The sequence below is a fragment of the Erinaceus europaeus genome, chromosome 7 (genome assembly GCF_950295315.1).
Source record: "Erinaceus europaeus chromosome 7, mEriEur2.1, whole genome shotgun sequence".
NCBI lineage: Eukaryota > Metazoa > Chordata > Mammalia > Eulipotyphla > Erinaceidae > Erinaceus > Erinaceus europaeus.
The window spans coordinates 84223939-84242798 of NC_080168.1; the positions used below are offsets into that span (position 1 = coordinate 84223939).

Below are 18860 nucleotides of genomic sequence, written 5' to 3' on the forward strand. Positions count from 1 at the left end.
ATGGTTAAAACAACAAGAAAAAAATACTGGAGACTCGAACCAGGACAAGAGTCCAGCTAAAAGTCCTCCAGAGAGTGAAGCACAAAACAACGAGTTCAACATCCAAACATTAGCTAAGGAAATAATAACAGGAGTGAGTAAAGAATTTGAAAAAATTGTAATCAGAAATGCAGGAACAACAAATGAGAAAATGGAAGAAAATTCTAATTATCTCATGGTTATTAGAGAGCTGAAAGCTGAAATCGCTGAGCTAAGAAGGCAACTAGCTGAACAAGCTAAAACAGTATCAGAGCAGGGCAACAAAATAGATGAACTCCAGAAAGCAGTAGAGGGCAGAGAGAATAGAATCTATGAGGCTGAAAACAGAATTAGCAAGATTGAGGATGAATTAGAGACAACTAAAAAAGAAGTAAGAGATCTCAAAAAGAGATTAAGAGATGCTGAAAACAACAACAGAGTCCTATGGGATGACTTCAAAAGAAACAATATACGCATTATTGGCTTACCAGAGGAAGAAAGAGAAGGGGAGGAAGAAAGCATTCTCCAGGCCATAATAGCTGAAAATTTCTCTAGTCTAGACAACACCAAAGACATAAAGATTCAAGAAGCCCAGAGGGTCCCAAACAGAATTAACCCAGACCTAAAGACACCAAGACATGTCATACTTAGATTGGAAAGGAATAAGGATAAAGAAAGGATCCTCAAGGCTGCAAGAGAAAAACAAAGAGTCACCTACAAAGGAAAACCCATAAGATTAGCAGCAGACTTCTCCATACAAACACTGCAGGCCAGAAGAGAATGGCAAGATATCTATCGAGTGCTCAATGAGAAAGGCTTTCAGCCAAGAATACTATATCCTGCTAGATTGTCATTCAGACTAGATGGAAGCATCAAAACCTTCTCAGACAAGCAACAGTAGAAGGAAGCAACCATCACCAAGCCTGCCCTGAAAGAAGTTCTGAAAGGTCTCCTATAAACAACCAGACCACCACAAATAGGACATATATCAAAACACTCTAAAACTCTACAAGAATGGCGTTAAAATATCTTCAATCTTTGATATCAATAAATGTCAATGGCCTGAATTCACCTATTAAAAGACACAGAGTAGGAAGATGGATCAGAAAACACAACCCAACAATATGTTGTCTACAGGAAACTCACCTAACTCAACAAGACAAACACAGACTTAAAGTGAAAGGATGGAAAACTATCATACAAGCCAATGGCCCACAAAAAAGGGCAGGAACAGCTATTCTCATATCTGATATGATAGACTTTAAAATAGATAAGATTAAAAAAGATAGAAATGGACACTACTTAATGCTCAGAGGATCAGTCAATCAAGAGGACTTAACAATTATTAATATCTATGCACCCAATGAGAAGCCATCTAAATACAACAAACTTCTACTGAAGGAGCTACAGCAATATATTAACAGTAACACAATCATAGTAGGGGACTTCAACACCCCACTATCTCAACTTGACAGATCATCCAGGCAGAAAATCAGTAAAGACATAAGGGAGCTAAATGAAGAGATAGATAAACTAGAACTATTGGACATTTTCAGAGTCATTCATCCCAAGAAACTGGAATACACATTTTACTCAAATCCACATGGATCATTCTCAAGGATAGACCATATGTTAGGCCACAAAGACAGCATCAGCCAATTCAAGAGCACTGAAATCATCCCAAGCATCTTCTCAGACCACAGTGGAATTAAACTAACACTTAACAATCAACAAAAGATTAGTAACAGTCCCAAAATGTGGAAGCTCAACAGTACACTTCTTAACAACTTCTGGGTCAAAGAGGAAATCAAGGAAGAAATCAAAATGTTTCGAGAGTTCAATGAAAATGAAGACACAAGCTATCAAAATATTTGGGACACAGCTAAAGCAGTCCTAAGAGGGAAGTTCATAGCTATACAAGCACACATTAGGAAACAAGAAAAGGCACAAATAAATAGCCTGATTGCACATCTTAAAGACCTAGAAGAAGAACAACAAAGGAATCCTAAAGCAACCAGAAGGACAGAAATCACTAAAGTTAGGGCAGAAATAAATAACATTGAGAATAGGAAAACCATACAAAAGATCAATGAAAGTAAATGTTGGTTCTTCGAAAGAGTAAACAAAATCGACAAACCTTTAGCCAGACTCAGAAAACAAAAAAGGGAGAAGACCCAAATAAATCAGATAGTAAATGAAAGAGGAGATATCACAACAGACACTGCAGAAATTCAACATATCATGCGAGTCTTCTATGAACAACTATATGCCACCAAGCTAGAGAACCTGGAAGAAATGAATGATTTCCTAGATACCTACCAACTTCCAAAACTAAGTAAAGAGGAAGTGGATAACATGAACAGGCCCATCACAGCTAATGAAATTGAAACAGTTATCAAAAATCTTCCCAAAAATAAAAGTCCTGGACCAGATGGTTTTACAAATGAATTCTACAAAACTTTCAAAGAAGAACTAATACCTCTACTTTTAAAAGTCTTCCAGAAGATTGAAGACACTGGAATACTCCCTGCCAGCTTCTATGAAGCCAACATCACCCTGATACCAAAAGCAGACAGGGACACAACCAAAAAAGAAAACTACAGACCAATATCTCTGATGAACATAGATGCGAAAATATTGAACAAAATTCTAGCCAACCGGATACAGCAGTATATCAAAAAGATTGTTCATCATGACCAAGTGGGGTTTATCCCAAGCATGCAAGGTTGGTTTAATATACGTAAATCAATCAATGTGATCCACCACATCAACAAAAGCAAGACCAAAAACCACATGGTCATATCAATAGATGCAGAGAAAGCCTTTGACAAAATACAACATCCCTTTATGATCAAAACACTACAAAAAATGGGATTAGATGGAAAATTCCTGAAGATAGTGGAGTCTATGTATAGCAAACCTACAGCCAACATCATACTCAATGGTGAAAAACTGGAAGCATTTCCCCTCAGATCAGGTACTGCCGGGATAGCCTGAGGATACTTCTTCCCGAGCTAGTGCTCTCTGGGTTGGAGAGAACTCAACTGGAGCTGATCTAGGCTGCTGTGTGGGAGAGGGATCAGGAACTCGTGCTGCACCAACTTCCGCAGGAGATACACTCTGGTACTCTCGGAGCCGGAAAGCAATTTCCAAGTGTCTTTAATCAGAAGAGCAGCTGTTTTTATACTCTCCAAGTAGGGTGGAAACAGGATGTGATATAGAGAGGGTGGAGAGAAAAGTGACTGGTGAAAATCAGAGTGTGACAAAGAAGGGATCAGTGTGTGACAAGGAGGGGGTGGAGCAGGAGAGAATCCTATCATAGAACCACCAATGCCCTGGAGTGCTTTATGTAAAAGTGATTTATGTAAATAGACCAAAGCTTTGGATCAGTAAAATCCCTATATAGGCATATGGTTAAGCAGAAGCCAGGGGGAGATGGCAACTACCCAACAAGGTACTAGACAGGGCTGCCCACTATCACCATTACTATTCAACATAGTGTTGGAAGTTCTTGCCATAGCCATCAGGCAGGAGCAAGGAATTAAAGGCATACAGATTGGAAGAGAAGAAGTCAAACTCTCCTTATTTGCAGATGACATGATAGTATACATGGAAAAACCTAAGGAATCCAGCAAGAAGCTTTTGGAAATCATCAGGCAATACAGTAATGTGTCAGGCTATAAAATTAACATTCAAAAGTCAGTGGCATTCCTCTATGCAAACACTAAGTTAGAAGAAATTGAAATCCAGAAATCAGTTCCTTTTTCTATAGCAACAAAAACAATAAAATATCTAGGAGTAAACCTAACCAAAGAAGTGAAAGACTTGTATACTGAAAATTATGAGTCACTACTCAAAGAAATTGAAAAAGACACAAAGAAGTGGAAAGATATTCCATGTTCATGGGTTGGAAGAATTAACATCATCAAAATGAATATATTACCCAGAGCCATCTACAAATTTAATGCTATCCCCATCAAGATCCCAAGCACATTTTTTAGGAGAATAGAACAAATGCTACAAATGTTTATCTGGAACCAGAAAAGACCTAGAATTGCCAAAACAATCTTGAGAAAAAAGAACAGAACCGGAGGCATCACAATCCCAGATCTCAAACTGTATTATAGGGCCATTGTCATCAAAACTGCTTGGTACTGGAACATGAACAGACACACTGACCAGTGGAATAGAATTGAGAGCCCAGAAATGAGGCCCCACACCTATGGACATCTAATCTTTGACAAAGGGGCCCAGACTATTCAATGGGGAAAGCACAGTCTCTTCAACAAATGGTGTTGGAAACAATGGGTTGAAACATGCAGAAGAATGAAACTGAATCACTGTATTTCACCAAATACAAAAGTAAATTCCAAGTGGATCAAGGACTTGGATGTTAGACCACAAACTATCAGATACTTAGAGGAATATATTGGCAGAACTTTTTTCCGCATAAATTTTAAAGACATTTTCAATGAAACGAATCCAATTACAAGGAAGACTAAGGCAAGTATAAACCTATGGGACTACATCAAATTAAAAAGCTTCTTCACAGCAAAAGAAACCACTACCCAAATCAAGAGACCCCTCACAGAATGGGAGAAGATCTTTACATTGCCATACATCAGATAAGAGTTTAATAACCAACATATATAAAGAGCTTGCCAGACTCAACAACAGGACAACAAATAACCCCATCCAAAAATGGGGGGAGCACTTGGACAGAATATTCACCACAGAAGAGATCCAAAAGGCAGAGAAACACATGAAAAAATGCTCCAAGTCTCTGATTGTCAGAGAAATGCAAATAAAGACAACAATGAGATATCACTTCACTCCTGTGAGAATGTCATACATCAGAAAAGGTAACAGCAGCAAATGCTGGAGAGGTTGTGGGGTCAAAGGAACCCTCCTGCACTGCTGGTGGGAATGTCAATTGGTCCAACCTCTGTGGAGAACAGTCTGGAGAACTCTCAGAAGGCTAGAAATGGACCTACCCTATGACCCTGCAATTCCCCTCCTGGGGATATATCCTAAGGAACCCAACACATCCATCCAAAAAGATCTGTGTACACATATGTTCTTGGCGGCACAATTTGTAATAGCCAAAACCTGGAAGCAACCCAGGTGTCCAACAACAGATGAGTGTCTGAGCAAGTTGTGGTATATATACACAATGGAATACTACTCAGCTGTAAAAACTGGTGACTTCACCGTTTTCAGCCGATCTTGGATGGACCTTGAAAAAATCATGTTGAGTGAAATAAGTCAGAAACAGAAGGATGAATATGGGATGATCTCACTCTCAGGCCGAAGTTGAAAAACAAGACCAGAAAAGAAAACACAAGTTGAACCTGAAATGGAATTGGAGTATTACACCAAAGTAAAAGACTCTGGGGTGGGTGGCTGGGTGGGGAGAATACAGGTCCATGAAAAATGATGAATGAAATAGTGGGGGTTGTATTGTTAAATGGGAATCTGGGGAATGTTATGCATGTTCAAACTATTGTATTTACTGTTGAATGTAAAGCATTAATTCCCCAATAAAGAAATAAATTATTTATTTAAAAAATATATGTGCTATGGAAAACAAAGATCATAAAAGCATCCAATAACTTTTAAAAAAGAAAACATAAACTAGGGCAAAATATATACTTGAAAGCAAAAGTACACAATAGTCTGCAGTAGCCCCCAACACTTCATCTGCACTATTTCAGCCTTTAGGTCCATAATTGTTCAACAAGTTGTTTGGCTTTGTATGTTAACTCTCTTTTCAGCCACCAGGTTCCAGATGCCAGCATGATGCCGACCAGACTTCCTAGGTCAGACAACCCCACCAATGTGTCCTGGAGTTCGGATTCCCCAGAGCCCCACCCTACTAGGGAAAGAGAAAGGCAGGCTGGGAGTATGGATTAACCAGTCAATGCCCGTGTTCAGCAGGGAAGCAATTACAGAAGTCAGACCTTCCACCTTCTGCATCCCACAATGACCTTGGGTCCATACTCCCAGAGAAATAAAGAATAGGAAAGCTATTAGGAAGGGGATGGGATACAGAGATCTGGTGGTGGGAATTGTGTACCCTTCTTATCCTATGGTTTTGTTAATGTCTCTTTTTTTTTTTTTTTTTTTTACCAGAGCACTACTCAGCTCTGGCTTATGGTGGTGTGAGGGATTGAACCTGGAACTTAACAAAGCCTCAGGCATGAGAGTCTGTTTGCATAACCATTATGCTATCTACCCCCGCCCAATGTCTCCTTTTTTAAATAAAGAAAAAAGAAAACATATACTTTTCCCATTATGTGTCTATGAAGAAGTCATTCTCACTCTTGCTGATCGAGATTTTATTAACTGTCTGATGAGGGCACTGCCACATGGTCTCTCATATCCTTCATAATCCACCCACAGTTTCAACAATAAATAGCCAAAGTCACCAAATATTAGCAAATTTCCAATCCTGAAAACACACTTGTAATAGCAAGAAAAAATTTTAATTTATTAACAGAAAAAGAGGAGAGAGGGAGGGAGGGAGAGAGAGAGAGAGAGAGAGAGAGAGAGGAAGAGAGAGAGAGAAAAAAAAAAGAGAGAGAGAGAGAGAATGCACCAGAACATCACTCTGCAGTGCCAGAGTTCAAACTCAGGACCTCATGCTTTTAGGCTTAAGGCTCCAGCCACTGTGCCACCTCCCAGTCCACAGCAAAGGTGTTTTTTTTTGTTTGTTTGTTTTGTTTTTTAGTGGTTTTTATGGCCAGGCAGGTAGTTCAGTGGCAGAGCACAGGGCTTATATGCAGAAAGCTCCAAGATCCATTCCTAGCACCACATATACCAAAATGGAATTCTAGTCCCCTAGTTCCCTCCTCCTCCTCCTTCTTTTCCTCCTCCACCTCCTCTTTCTCCTCTCCTCCTCCTCCACCTCCTCTTTCTATTTCTTCTTCTTCTCCTCCTCATCTCTCTCTCTCTCTCTCTCTCTCTCTCAAAATGCATAAATGACAAATAAAAAAATAAATTTCCTAATCTTAGGTCTTTAGGCCTATAGGTGGGTGTCAATCATTTTGGAAACAAGAGTGCTGGCATCAGTGTGAGAAAAAAGAGAAATATTATGGAACTATATAATCTGATATGTAGTGAGTTTTTAAAATCTAAAATACAAGCAGGTGTGTGTGCGTGTGCATGTGTGTGTCTTTGTAGTTGCCACAGCTTTATTATTGTGAGATAACTTTTTCAGAGACAGAGTGAGAGACAGAGAAAGAGACCATAGCACTGAAGCTTTCCCTGGTGTGGTAGGGGGCCAGCTCAAACCTAGGTGCTGTGATGGCAAAGTAGGTCCACTATCCACGTGAGTTATCTTGCCAGCCCCATTAGTTCTATCATTTTTTCTTTCTAATACTTCCACACTCTGAAAAATCTCAAAAGCATTAAGTCCTAAATGAAATAAATGTCACTTTTCATTTTGCCTCAAAATATCTGATTTCAATTCAAATATTACTGATGAACAGTAATAACCTCTCTGGAAAATTATGCACAGATAATTATTTTCATCAAACCTGTAAAATTCATAGAAGGAAAAAAATTAAGAATTTGAAGTTCTGCGTGGGATATATATTGAAGCTGGAGAAATATTCTGGAAGTAAATAAATATGAAATATTTTCAGAGGATTGAAACTGGTGTTAGAGTCCAGCATTACCATTGGCATGGCGATGGACACAGGTGCATTTCCTGGATATGATTCCCAGCTCTGATGTCTTTGTGAGGAACACAGCGGTCACTTGGCTCATGGGCTTTCTTCCTCAACAAGTCAAGTTGAGCATAATAATAATCATAATGTCCACACACAGGTGCCAATTGGGGTCTTCCTACCATTTTTACCTGAAGGGTTGAAAAGAAGAGAGTTTCCTTCCATATATATATTTTGTTTGTTTGTTTGTTTGTTTCCTGGGTTATCACTGGAGCTCAGTGCCTGCACTACAAATCCACTGCTCCAGGAGGCCATTTTTCTCATTTTGTTGCCCTTGTTGTTGCTGTTGGACAGGACAAAGAGAAATCGAGAGAGGGTGTTGGGAAATTGTGTAGGTGTGGTTGAACATTGGCAGGGCCCAAAAACCACCATATTTCCATGCAAGTATTATTATTTACATACCAATCTTCTGCTTTGTCTTAGAAATGACTAAAGGTCTTCCCACCACGTTATCCCCTCACAGTATTGCTAATTCCCACCAGTTAAAACCATCCCAACAGTTGCTAAGGACGCTTCCACCTTCCCAGCATGACTTTTGCCTCTCTCCACCCCCTTTCCTAGCCATTTCCATTTCTGACTTGCCACTTCCGGTTTTTATCCCATAAAACCTACTTCTGTTCCTGGTTTCGCTATCTTTCCTTTCCCACATCCAGACCTGGAGAAGGGCAGGCATGCAGAGCAGGAGGCCCACATGGCTTAATCCACTGCACTCACACCGGACTCTGGGGCGCCCGCAGGAATAAAGAATTGTATTGCCACAGTTCCAGGAGTTCCTGTTCTCTCCCACCCGTGAAGATAGCCCAGCAGGAGGGGAAGACAGAGGGGGAGAGAAAGACACCTGCAGACCTGCTTCACCGCTTGTGAAGTGCCACCCCCTGCCCCGCAGGTGGGGAGCCGAGGGCTCCAACTGAAATCCTTAGGCTAGTCCTTGAGGTCCTTGTGCTTCACACTATGTGCGCTTAACCGGTGCACTACTGTTCAGCACCCTCTTCCTTATATTTTATTATTTATTAAATAAAGACAGAAAGAAATTGAGGGGAAGGCGGGAGATAAAGAAGGAGAGAGAAAGAGAGAGAGAGTGAGAGAGAGACCTGAAGCACTACTTCACTGCTTGTGAAGCTTCCACTCTGCAACTGAGGACTAGGGGCTTGAACCTGGGTCCTTGCCCATGGCAACCTGTGTGCTCAATCAGATGTGCCAGAACCTGACCCCTGAGAGAATTTTTCAAATACATAAAATAAAGATAATTTGTGTATGGGGCCCCACAAAATGTCTGCTGCTGCAGTAACTCAGTCCACTTCAAATATCTAAGTTGACCCGCACTTCCAGGAAACACACTGTTGTCAAGAACACCAACTCAACTCAGCCAGCTTGTGCACCTTATCCAAGAAAATGGGATTCTCTAGTTTTATACAGAAATCCACAGTCAAGCCCCTTTTTAAGTTGCCTCTTTCTACAGCCTATAAACCCTACTCTTGCCCTGGCTCCCTCAGGGGCAGGGCTGCATTGTACTCCCCCAGCCCATGGATTGGCTTTCCTTTCAATTAGAGGACATCAAAATTGTCACTGAATGATTTTATTTTTGTTATCTGACACATAGTAACAATTTATAAATGTGACAGTTTGACAATGACAGTGCCTAATCTAGGCAGTGAAAGCATATTTTTGTTCCAGAGTTGTATTCACAGTAAAATAATCTTAGACTTTATTTATTTTTTTGCCTCCAGAGTTATCACTGGGGCTTGGTGCCTGCACTATGAATCCACTGCTCTTGGAGGCTATTTTTCCCCTTCTGTTGCCCTTTTTGTTACCCTTGTTGTTGTCATTATTATTGTTGTTGCCACTAATGTTGGATAGGACAGAGAGAGAGAGAGAGAGAGAGAGAGACACCTGCAGAACTGCTTCATTGCTTGTGAAGTGACCCCTCTGCAGGTGGGGAGCCGGGGGCTCAAACTGGGACCCTGACGCCGGTCTGTGCGCTTTGCCAGCCATGTGCACTACCACTCCACCCCCTCTTAGACTCCTCAAATTCTAAAATAGAAAGTGATTTTAAAGATCTAAGTACTGCTGTGCCATAGTCAATAATTTTGCTACCCCTAGGCCTCCCCCACCCCCCTTAAACTGGAGGAAATTTCAGTATTATTCTCTCTGTATATATATTTTTTCACATTTATTTATTTGTTTATTTATTTGGATAGAGACAGAAATTGAGAGGAAAGCTTTTCCCCTGCAGGTGGGGACTAGGGGCTTGAACTCTGGTGCTTGAGTTTGTAACATGTGCATTCAACCAGGTGCACCATTGTCTGTCCTCTTCTTTCTTTTTGTTTCTATCTAAAAAAGCTGACGTAGAATGGTGAAGTTCCAGGAAGGATAACAAAAATAAAAACAACCAAATAAACTTTCATATATTTCTATTTAAATATTAATGTCAATGTGTAAAATTTGGCTTATTAGTCTAAACATTAGCTACATATAGAGTATATAATCTTTTAAAAGTGTAAAGCAGTTTTCTTCAAAAAAAGTTTTCTCATTCTTGCCTATATACTACCCAGAAGAAGTCACTACTTATTAAATGTTGAAAATGATTAGAAATAGGGAAAAGCATTAGGAGGAAATAAATAACCTCTTTAGGATTTACTTTAAAATCCCAACTGGTTATGAGAAAGTCGGAGGTGGTTCCTGTGGAAATCTATTCATTTTCCTGCATCAGCAGAAGCTTTCAAAGGATTAGGAAAATGTCAACTTGTTCTAACTTAATCCACCCTCTAATCTTTTAAAGGTTTTCTTTTTCAAATGGATCTACCAGCAAGTATTCTAAGTCAAAACATACTTTTAAAATTTTTCTTTAATAAAGTTAAACACATCCCATCGGATGAAAGCCAAAAAATTGACCAGCAATTAAAAAAAATTATCTAAAGACATTTTCTAATATCTATCTATCAAGCCTTCTAATTATTACTCCATGAGACTTCTTTAAAAATGCAATTTTTCACATGGTGTGAAGCACAAGGACCGGCGTAAGGATCCCAGTTCAAGCCCCCAGCTCCCCACCTGCAGGGGAGTCGCTTCACAGGTGGTGAAGCAGGTCTGCAAGTATCTATCTTTCTCTCCCCCTCTGTCTTCCCCTCCTCTCTCCATTTCTCTCCTTCCTATCTAACAATGACGACAACAATAATAACTACAACAACAAGAAAAAACAAGGGTAACAAAAGGGATAATAAATATAAATTTTTTTAATTCAATTTTTTAATTAAAGGAATATTTATTTTATTGTGTATATGCCAGGAGGATTTCACTAGCATGAATTAAGAGATTTAACACTCAGCTGAAGTGAATCCAAATAATTAAAAAGATCTCTAGAGGAAGAAGAAATCAATGAATATACAATAAAAAAATACACAATACTATAAAATATATCAGAATTAGGAGAATAAAATGCATGAGATTTTCTACAACTATGCTATTTATTTGCCCTGCATAGAAAAAAAAAATCTTACTGAGAATCCAGGTAGTCGTGCAACTAGCTGACTGCACATGTTACCATGGGCAAGGATTCAGGTTCATGCCCCCAGTCCCCATCTTTTGGGGTAGGGGGGAGAACTTGATAAGTGGAGAAGCAGTGCTACAGGTGTCTCTCTTTATTTCCCCACTACTTTAAATTTCTCTCTGTCCTATAAAATAAAGAAAAAATAAGAAGAAAAATCATATTTATTAAAAAATATCAAAATTTGAGTTATAAAATCAATGCATTTGTAAGAAAACACATTGTCTTAAAAATAGATAGTAAGTGCAAAGTGCAGACTGGCGTGAGGATCCTGGTTCAAACCCCTGGCTCCCCACCTGCAGGGAAGCCACTTTACAGGTGGTGAAGCAGGTCTGCAAGTGTCTATCTTTCTCTCCCCCTTTATTGTCTTCCCCTCCTCTCTCCATTTCTCTCTGTCCTATCCAACAATGACAACATCAATAATAATAATAATAACTACAACCACAATAAAAACAAGGGCAACAAAAAAGGAAATAAATAATCTTTTAAATCTTTTAAAAATAGATAGTAAGAGATTGCTCAATAATATGGCTTTGATGTTCGCTACAGAATGATTATAAATATAAAACTAGCGCACTCCAAAGTCATGAGCTAGTTAGTATCCATGACTAAGTGAGCAAATATTAAAGAATTACCTTGCTCTCCACACATACTTCTTATATCCTCTTAGCTTCCTGTTAAGAAGGAAATTTTCGTATATCCTCCTAGCCTCCTACTAAGAAGGAAGTTTTGTTGTCATGATGTTTCTCTTCTTTCTGTCTCTGTGTCTCTTTATCTGAAGAACTCAACCTAGAAAATCCAGAATCAACCCCAACAATGACAAAATTCTTGGTAGAGAGACAAAGAGGAAGGGGAAAAGAGAGAGAGAAGGAGAAGGGGGAAAGAGCTAGAGTACTGCTCAGCTCTAGAATAAGGTGGTGCCAGGGACTGAGACTTTGGCTTTTGAGACCTCAGGCAAGCAACATTATGCTCTAACAAGCAAAATTATCTCCTGGCCCAGTATGTTCTCTTTCCAGACACAAGTCTGCCATTATCTTGGGCTGCTAGCTCTTGAATAAAACCCACTTCTCTTTCATCAACAACCCCTTACTCTTGATTGTTAGATTTCAAGAGGTGAGCAAGCAATTCAAACCTGGGATTTGGTAACATCTTCAGCTGTTAAACCAAAGCACAGATTTAAGAAAACTGTAGACTACATCAACAGATTAAAAGCCAGAGAAAGGGTTTAGTAGAACTAACTTACTGATATGGGCTTCTCAACTCCTGCTGGTGGTCTCCATTCCTTCCTATGTAATACATTCTTCCTTTGAATTGGCACTGATATCCTTGATCGTGGTAGGTTTTTGCCTTGGAATCTCATTTTCTGTATGTCATGCTCTTATTTAACCAAAATAAAACAACTTCAATTTAAGCAATTCTTCACACATTTAATATTGATGCTTATGAAAATGTAAGCACAAGATTTTGACCACAGTGAGTTTTCAACAGCTAGAGACAGAGAGAAGTGCTGAAAATACTATTTATTTTCTCTTTCTTTTTTCCTTCCTTCCTTCTTGCTTTCTTTTTGATAGGACAGAGAGAAACTGAGAGGGGAGGGGATGATAGAGAGGGAGAAAGGCTTGAACCCAGGTTCTTACACATGGTAACATGTGCACTAAACCAGATATGCCACAGCCTGGCCCCTGTTTATTTTTTTAATCACTGTATTGATGGGTTAATAGTTTATAGCACAGGGTTTAATTTCTCTTTTCCACATGTGACAGGAACCATGAATTTTCTTTGAGTGGAGAAAACCATTCTTTCCAGAGTTTCCTTGCATATTTCTGACAATATATGACACTACTTTTCTTAAAATGGGGATTAATGTTAACAGTATACAAGCAACAGGATTAAGATAATGAAATGTAGTCACCAGAGCTCAAGTAATCAGGCTGCACCATTTATGGTGTATTATTATTCAGCATACTTGGTCAGATTTCCCTGCCATAGATTATGACTCACTCTGTGGACACATGTAATGAATACATTGGGACTGCTTGGCTAATGCTCACCTTGAACCACCTTCCTGGCAGGTAGAGAAGCTGACGGTCTTGCTCTTCTTATTATTGTGCGGCTGAATTCTTCCTGAATGACCTAAACCCCCCCAAAAAAACACATGTCATGACCCTGCTAAGTGAAATCTATATCAAAATCTAAACAGAATCACCTCAGAACTTACCTCAGGAGTCAAGTGTCTGGCAATGAGAATTTCTATAAAGGGCCTTTTCAAGATGGAATTAATAGATGGCCGATCTCGGGGAGACACTTTAAAGAGATGGGATATCAAGGCCTGCAGGTCTGGGGAATACCTTGGAGATATTGGGACAAAGTGTGCTTGACAAATCTTCAGAACCAGCTGGTGTAAGTTGCGACCCTCAAACTGGAGAGACAGAGAATACTGATACTAACTCTGAGAAAAATTCAACATTACTATGTAAAGTAATAGCAAAAAAGCAAAGCAATTATCCTTTTAATATGGTTTCTTTTAATGATAGAGATGAATGGATCACAGCATTGCTCACCTCTGGCTTATGGTGGTGCTAGGGATTGAACCTCATGATTGAAAGTCTTTTTGCACAGTCATAATGATCTCTTTTCTACCTGCAACGCAGTGTTTTTAACCTTTAGGAGCACTGTGAGACCAGGAGGATAACTCAGCTGTAGAGTTGCAAGCCTGCAGCTCAGCTTTCCCAACTTCACGTATGTCAGAGCTAAGCACTCTCTCATGGAAAAACAATTTTTTTTTTTTTTGGCAAAGTTTGGGGTGGGGTGGAGAAGCTCTCACCATTACAGGCTTTTTTTTTTCTCACTCAGAGAAATAAAAAGAAGGGAAAAACTTACCAGTTACCAGACGCCATGTTATTTTAAATAAGGGCTTTTATCTTGTTTTAGTTTTTTCTCATTATCAAAATAATTTTTACTTGTTATGACAATAGAAGAGAGAAGAAGTTATAAACTAGGGAATAAGACATATTTTCATCATTCAGAGGTATATTTCATTTTAGTATTTTTAATGTTTATTTTATATAAATACAATAATGTTCATCTTATTTTTTAAATTTATTTATTCCCTCTTGTTGCCCTTGTTTTATTGTTGTAGTTATTATTGTTGTTATTGATGTCATTGTTGTTGGATAGGACAGAGAGAAATGGAGAGAGGAGGGGAAGACAGAGAGGGGAAGAGAAAGATAGATACCTGCAGACCTGCTTTACCACTTGTGAAGCAACCCCCCTGCAGGTAGGGGGGAGCCAGGGGCTCAAAGCGGGATCCTTATGCCAGTCCTTGTGCTTTGCATCACCTGCACTTAACCCACTGTGCTACTCTCCAACCCCCATGTTCACCTTATTTTTAAGGTGTCATTCCATTACTTATTAATATAACAGAGAGAGAACCAGAGCATCACTCTGGCACATGAATGGTGAGGACAGAACTCAGGATCTCAAGCATTCAAGTTTGGCATTCTACTCTATTTCAGAGAGAGACAGATAAAGAAGAGAGACACCATAGTACCACGCTACCACTCATGCTAATTTCTGGCTTATAGTGGTGCTGGGGATTGAACTTGAAACGGATCAACCTGTCAATGCCCATATTCAGCGGGGAAGCAATTACAGAAGCCAGACCTTCCACCTTCTGCATCCCACAATGACCTTGGGTCCATACTCCCCGAGGGTTAAAGAACAGGAAAGCTATCAGGGAAGGAGATGGGATACGGAGTTCTGGTGGTGGGAATTGTGTGGAGTTGTACCCCTCCTATCCTATAGTTCAGTTAATGTTTCCTTTTTATAAATAAAAATTTAAATAAAAAAAGAAGCCTCTGAGCCTTAGGCATGAAAGTCTGCTATATAACCTACTCCTGCAACTTATTATTTATTTGTTGTTAGAGTTTTTCTTTTTTTTTTTTTTTTTTTTTTTTTTTAAATTTATTTTATTTATTTATTCCCTTTTGTTGCCCTTGTTGTTTTATTGTTGTCGTAGTTGTTGGATAGGACAGAGAGAAATGGAGAGAGGAGGGGAAGACAGAGAGGAGGAGAGAAAGACAGACACCTGCAGACCTGCTTCACCGCCTGTGAAGCGATTCCCCTGTAGGTGGGGAGCCAGGGCTCGAACCGGGATCCTTATGCTGGTCCTTGTGCTTTGCACCACCTGCGCTTAACCTGCTGTGCTACAGCCCGACTCCCTAGAGTTTTTCTGAAGGCTTCACATCTGCATGATCCCATTGCTCACAGTGGAATTTTTTTTTTTTCTTAAGGCAGAGGGTGAAAAACAGAGAGAGGAGAGACAGAGAGAAGAAACACCACAGCATCAGTGCATGAGACTTTCCCTTTGCATGGTGCTCCCATGTGGTGTCTAGGGTCTTAAACCTAGGTCCTTGAGCATGGCAAAGTGTACACTCTACACGGTGAACTACCTATCTCCCAGCTGCCTCCCTACCCCAAAATTAATTTAATTTTTTTCTAATACTTTATTTTACTTTACTTATTTACTTTATTTGATAGAACAGAGAGAAATTGAGAGGGAAAGAGAATGGAGACTTGAGAGAGAAAGAGAGAGAGAAAAACCTATAGCATTGTTTCACTGCTAGTGAAGCTTTCCCCCTGCAGGTGGAAACCCAGGGGCTTGAACCCAGATCTTTGTATGTGTGCCACCATCTGACCCCCACAATTTCTTTATTTATTTTTAAATATTTTATTTATTTATTAATAAGAAAGATAGGAGGGGAGAAAGAGGCAGACATCACTTTGGTACATGTACTGCCAGGGTTTGAACTCAAGACCTCATGCTTGAGAGTCCAGTGCTTTATCCACTGTGCCATCTTCCAGACCATACAATTTATTTTTAATAGGGAGATGCCACACACACTATTCTCTAACTTGGATTTTTTTTTATAGTATAGTGTAAGCATCTTATTGGGTCAATATCATTCTTCTTAATAACTTCCCCCAGAAACATGTTAACAAGCAAATAAAACCACATTAACCTTTATTTCCTTCACAAGTTAATTTCACTTATATAGTTTGAAGAAATGGAGATTAACGTGATGGTAAAGACACTTACAGGATGCTTGAGTGTGCAGAGCTCATATAAGACACAGCCAAGAGACCAAATATCCCTGAGGAAGAGAAGAATTTATATGCCAATAAAACAGTCAGGATTCAGAAGGCTTTTCTTGGGAGATTCTTAAATATGTATCTATCCTGTATGAATCCAGACTCTACCTGGTTTTCTTTTCTTTTGTTTGTGGGGGGGTGTTTTGTTTGTAATCTTGCTCTATAACCTTTGTTGCCTGGACAAATTTTCCTATTTATAAGTTACCTTGTCAGGGTTGACTGTCAGTTGAACAGGTTGTTCTAGCAGGAAGGCTGAGTTCCCTCTGGGGAATTAATTGTCCTCTTGTTAGGGAACATGCCCAAGGGATATCTATCAATAGCTAAATTAGCTATAAAGGGATAAATAGGAAGGCAAAGCCTAGGTGGCAAAGGTTTGCAAAAAATAATAGTAAACATTCTCTGTCCTAAGAACAGGTGTGTTTGGAAGTGGTGGGTGACCCCTGCTCCCCTTACTCCACAGGGGTCTGGCCCAGAGGAGAGCTAGAATGCTGACAATGAGTGAAGCTGAGAGAATGAAGGAGGTAGCTCAGTGCTTCTGCAAGCTGGCAGCCCAAGCAGGGTCAGAACCTTTGTTTTGCTTCTGTTCTCAGAACCAGAGCTGACATTTAAATAAGCTTATGGTGCTGCTAATTAGAAGATCTTATCTAAATCTGCTGAATAACTACTGCCTCCTTTAGACCCAGAATCCAAAGAGCCCTGGCTTCAGCACACACGGGGGTGGGGGTGAGGGTGGGGGTGGGTGTAAATGGCTGGCAGATGTCCTCCACAAAGCCCCTGGCAGCTCCATTTCTTGCGGACAGTCTCAGGGGCAGGAATTCACTGTAGGAGCTACAGAAGGTACTGTGGCCAGTAGAGGACTTTGGCAAGATCCTATAAAGTCAGAATTCTCTGTGTTAGGAAGTGGCTGGTGAATTTCTAGATAGTCTAGGGAATATTCTAGAAACCAGTTGGAAGGGTGTGTGTGTTGTTGTTTGTTTGTTTTTAAAATTCCTACCTAATCAGCAATCACCCTTCATTTTACTCAAACCTTGACTCTATTCTTCAAAAATGAACCTGCCGGGCTACACATAAATGTCCACCGTATTCTCTGCCTCAAAAGTTCTTTTGTTCCTAGGAGATTTTTTTTTTTTAAATCACAAATGTGGTCAGTGAGGTGGACAAGAAGAGAAAAATAATTGGAAGCACTTACTGTGGATGGCCTGACCTAACTGAATATAACAGAGAATACTGGTTTACTTCATATTGGGAGGTAAATCAACTGCCCAGCTATAATTCTTGCTTACAGTGAATGAAACAGTGCTTAGAAGGTAAAAAGATCACAAACATGGACATCACAGAGATTGCAATTTTTGAAAGTATTCTATCACTTTAAAAAAATTTTTAAACATTTATTTATTCATTTTCCCTTTTGTTGCCCTTATTGTTTTTTATTGTTGTAGTAGTTATTATTGTTGTAGTTACTAATATCGTCATTGTTGGCTAAGACAGAGAGAAATGGAGGAGGGGAAGACACAGAGGGAGAGAGAGAGAGACAGACACCAGCAGACCTGCTTCACCACCTGTGAAGCGACTCCCCTGCAGGTGGGGAGCCCGGAGCTAGAACCGAGATCTTTATGCCTGTCCTTGCTCTTTGCACCATGTGCGCTTAACCCGCTGCACTACCACTTGACTCCCCACTTAAAAAAACTTATTAACATGAGAGAGAAACAAGAAGAGAGAGAGAACAAGAGAATGAGGCTATGACGAACTTGGAATCTCATACTTTTAATTTCAATGCTCTTGTCACTGCAACACTCCCTGAATCACCAGTATTCTATCATTTGTATTTTTAAATGAGAAAAAAATCTTCATTTTTATATTTTATTTATTCATTTACTTATTGGGTAGAGGAGATAAATTGACATGGAATGGGGGGGGGGCGTAGGGGAAAGGTAGAGAAGGAGAAAAAGAGAGACACCTGCAATATGGCTTTGTTGTTCATGCAGCTTTCCCCCTGCAGGTGGGAACCAGGGGCTTGAACCCAGATCCTTGTGCATTATAATATGTATACCCTACTGTGTGTGTCACCTCCCAGCACCTGAAAAAATATTTTTAAGTAAAAGCTTCAAGGAATTGAAGTTACAGCCACTAGGACTTTCACTTCAGAAGCAAAGAAAATGAAATTCTAAAAGTACCATGAGAGCAATCAACTTCCATGGCGTGTGGCCATGAAGTAGCAGGAACCAAAAGTATCCGGAACAACTAGACAAAGCAATGAAAAAAACACCCAGAATCTAACAACATTTCAACTGGAATGTTTGAAAAAATTCACAAAGCTTGGAGTCAATATATTAAAGTTAAGTTAATAATTAAGTTAATATATTAAAAATTTCACAAAGTTAATAATTAAGTTAATATATTAAAAATATATTTAAAAA

General features: G+C 39.5%; 1 protein-coding gene across 3 annotated transcripts in view; it reads right to left on the bottom strand.

The window, feature by feature from the left end:
* Positions 1 to 18860, bottom strand: part of LOC103112193 (serine/threonine-protein kinase Nek5) — a 66783-nt gene that overhangs the window by 25062 nt on the left and 22861 nt on the right. For 2 of the 3 annotated variants that reach the window (XM_060194886.1, XM_060194884.1), the window contains 5 exons: positions 16391 to 16445; positions 13511 to 13711; positions 13344 to 13425; positions 12536 to 12669; positions 7698 to 7879 (listed from right to left, as the gene is read on the bottom strand). In XM_060194886.1, coding sequence (XP_060050869.1) covers positions 7698 to 7879; positions 12536 to 12669; positions 13344 to 13425; positions 13511 to 13711; positions 16391 to 16445 — 654 coding nt within the window. The remainder of the gene's footprint in view (positions 1 to 7697; positions 7880 to 12535; positions 12670 to 13343; positions 13426 to 13510; positions 13712 to 16390; positions 16446 to 18860) is intronic. The other variant, XM_060194885.1, reaches the window with a different exon arrangement.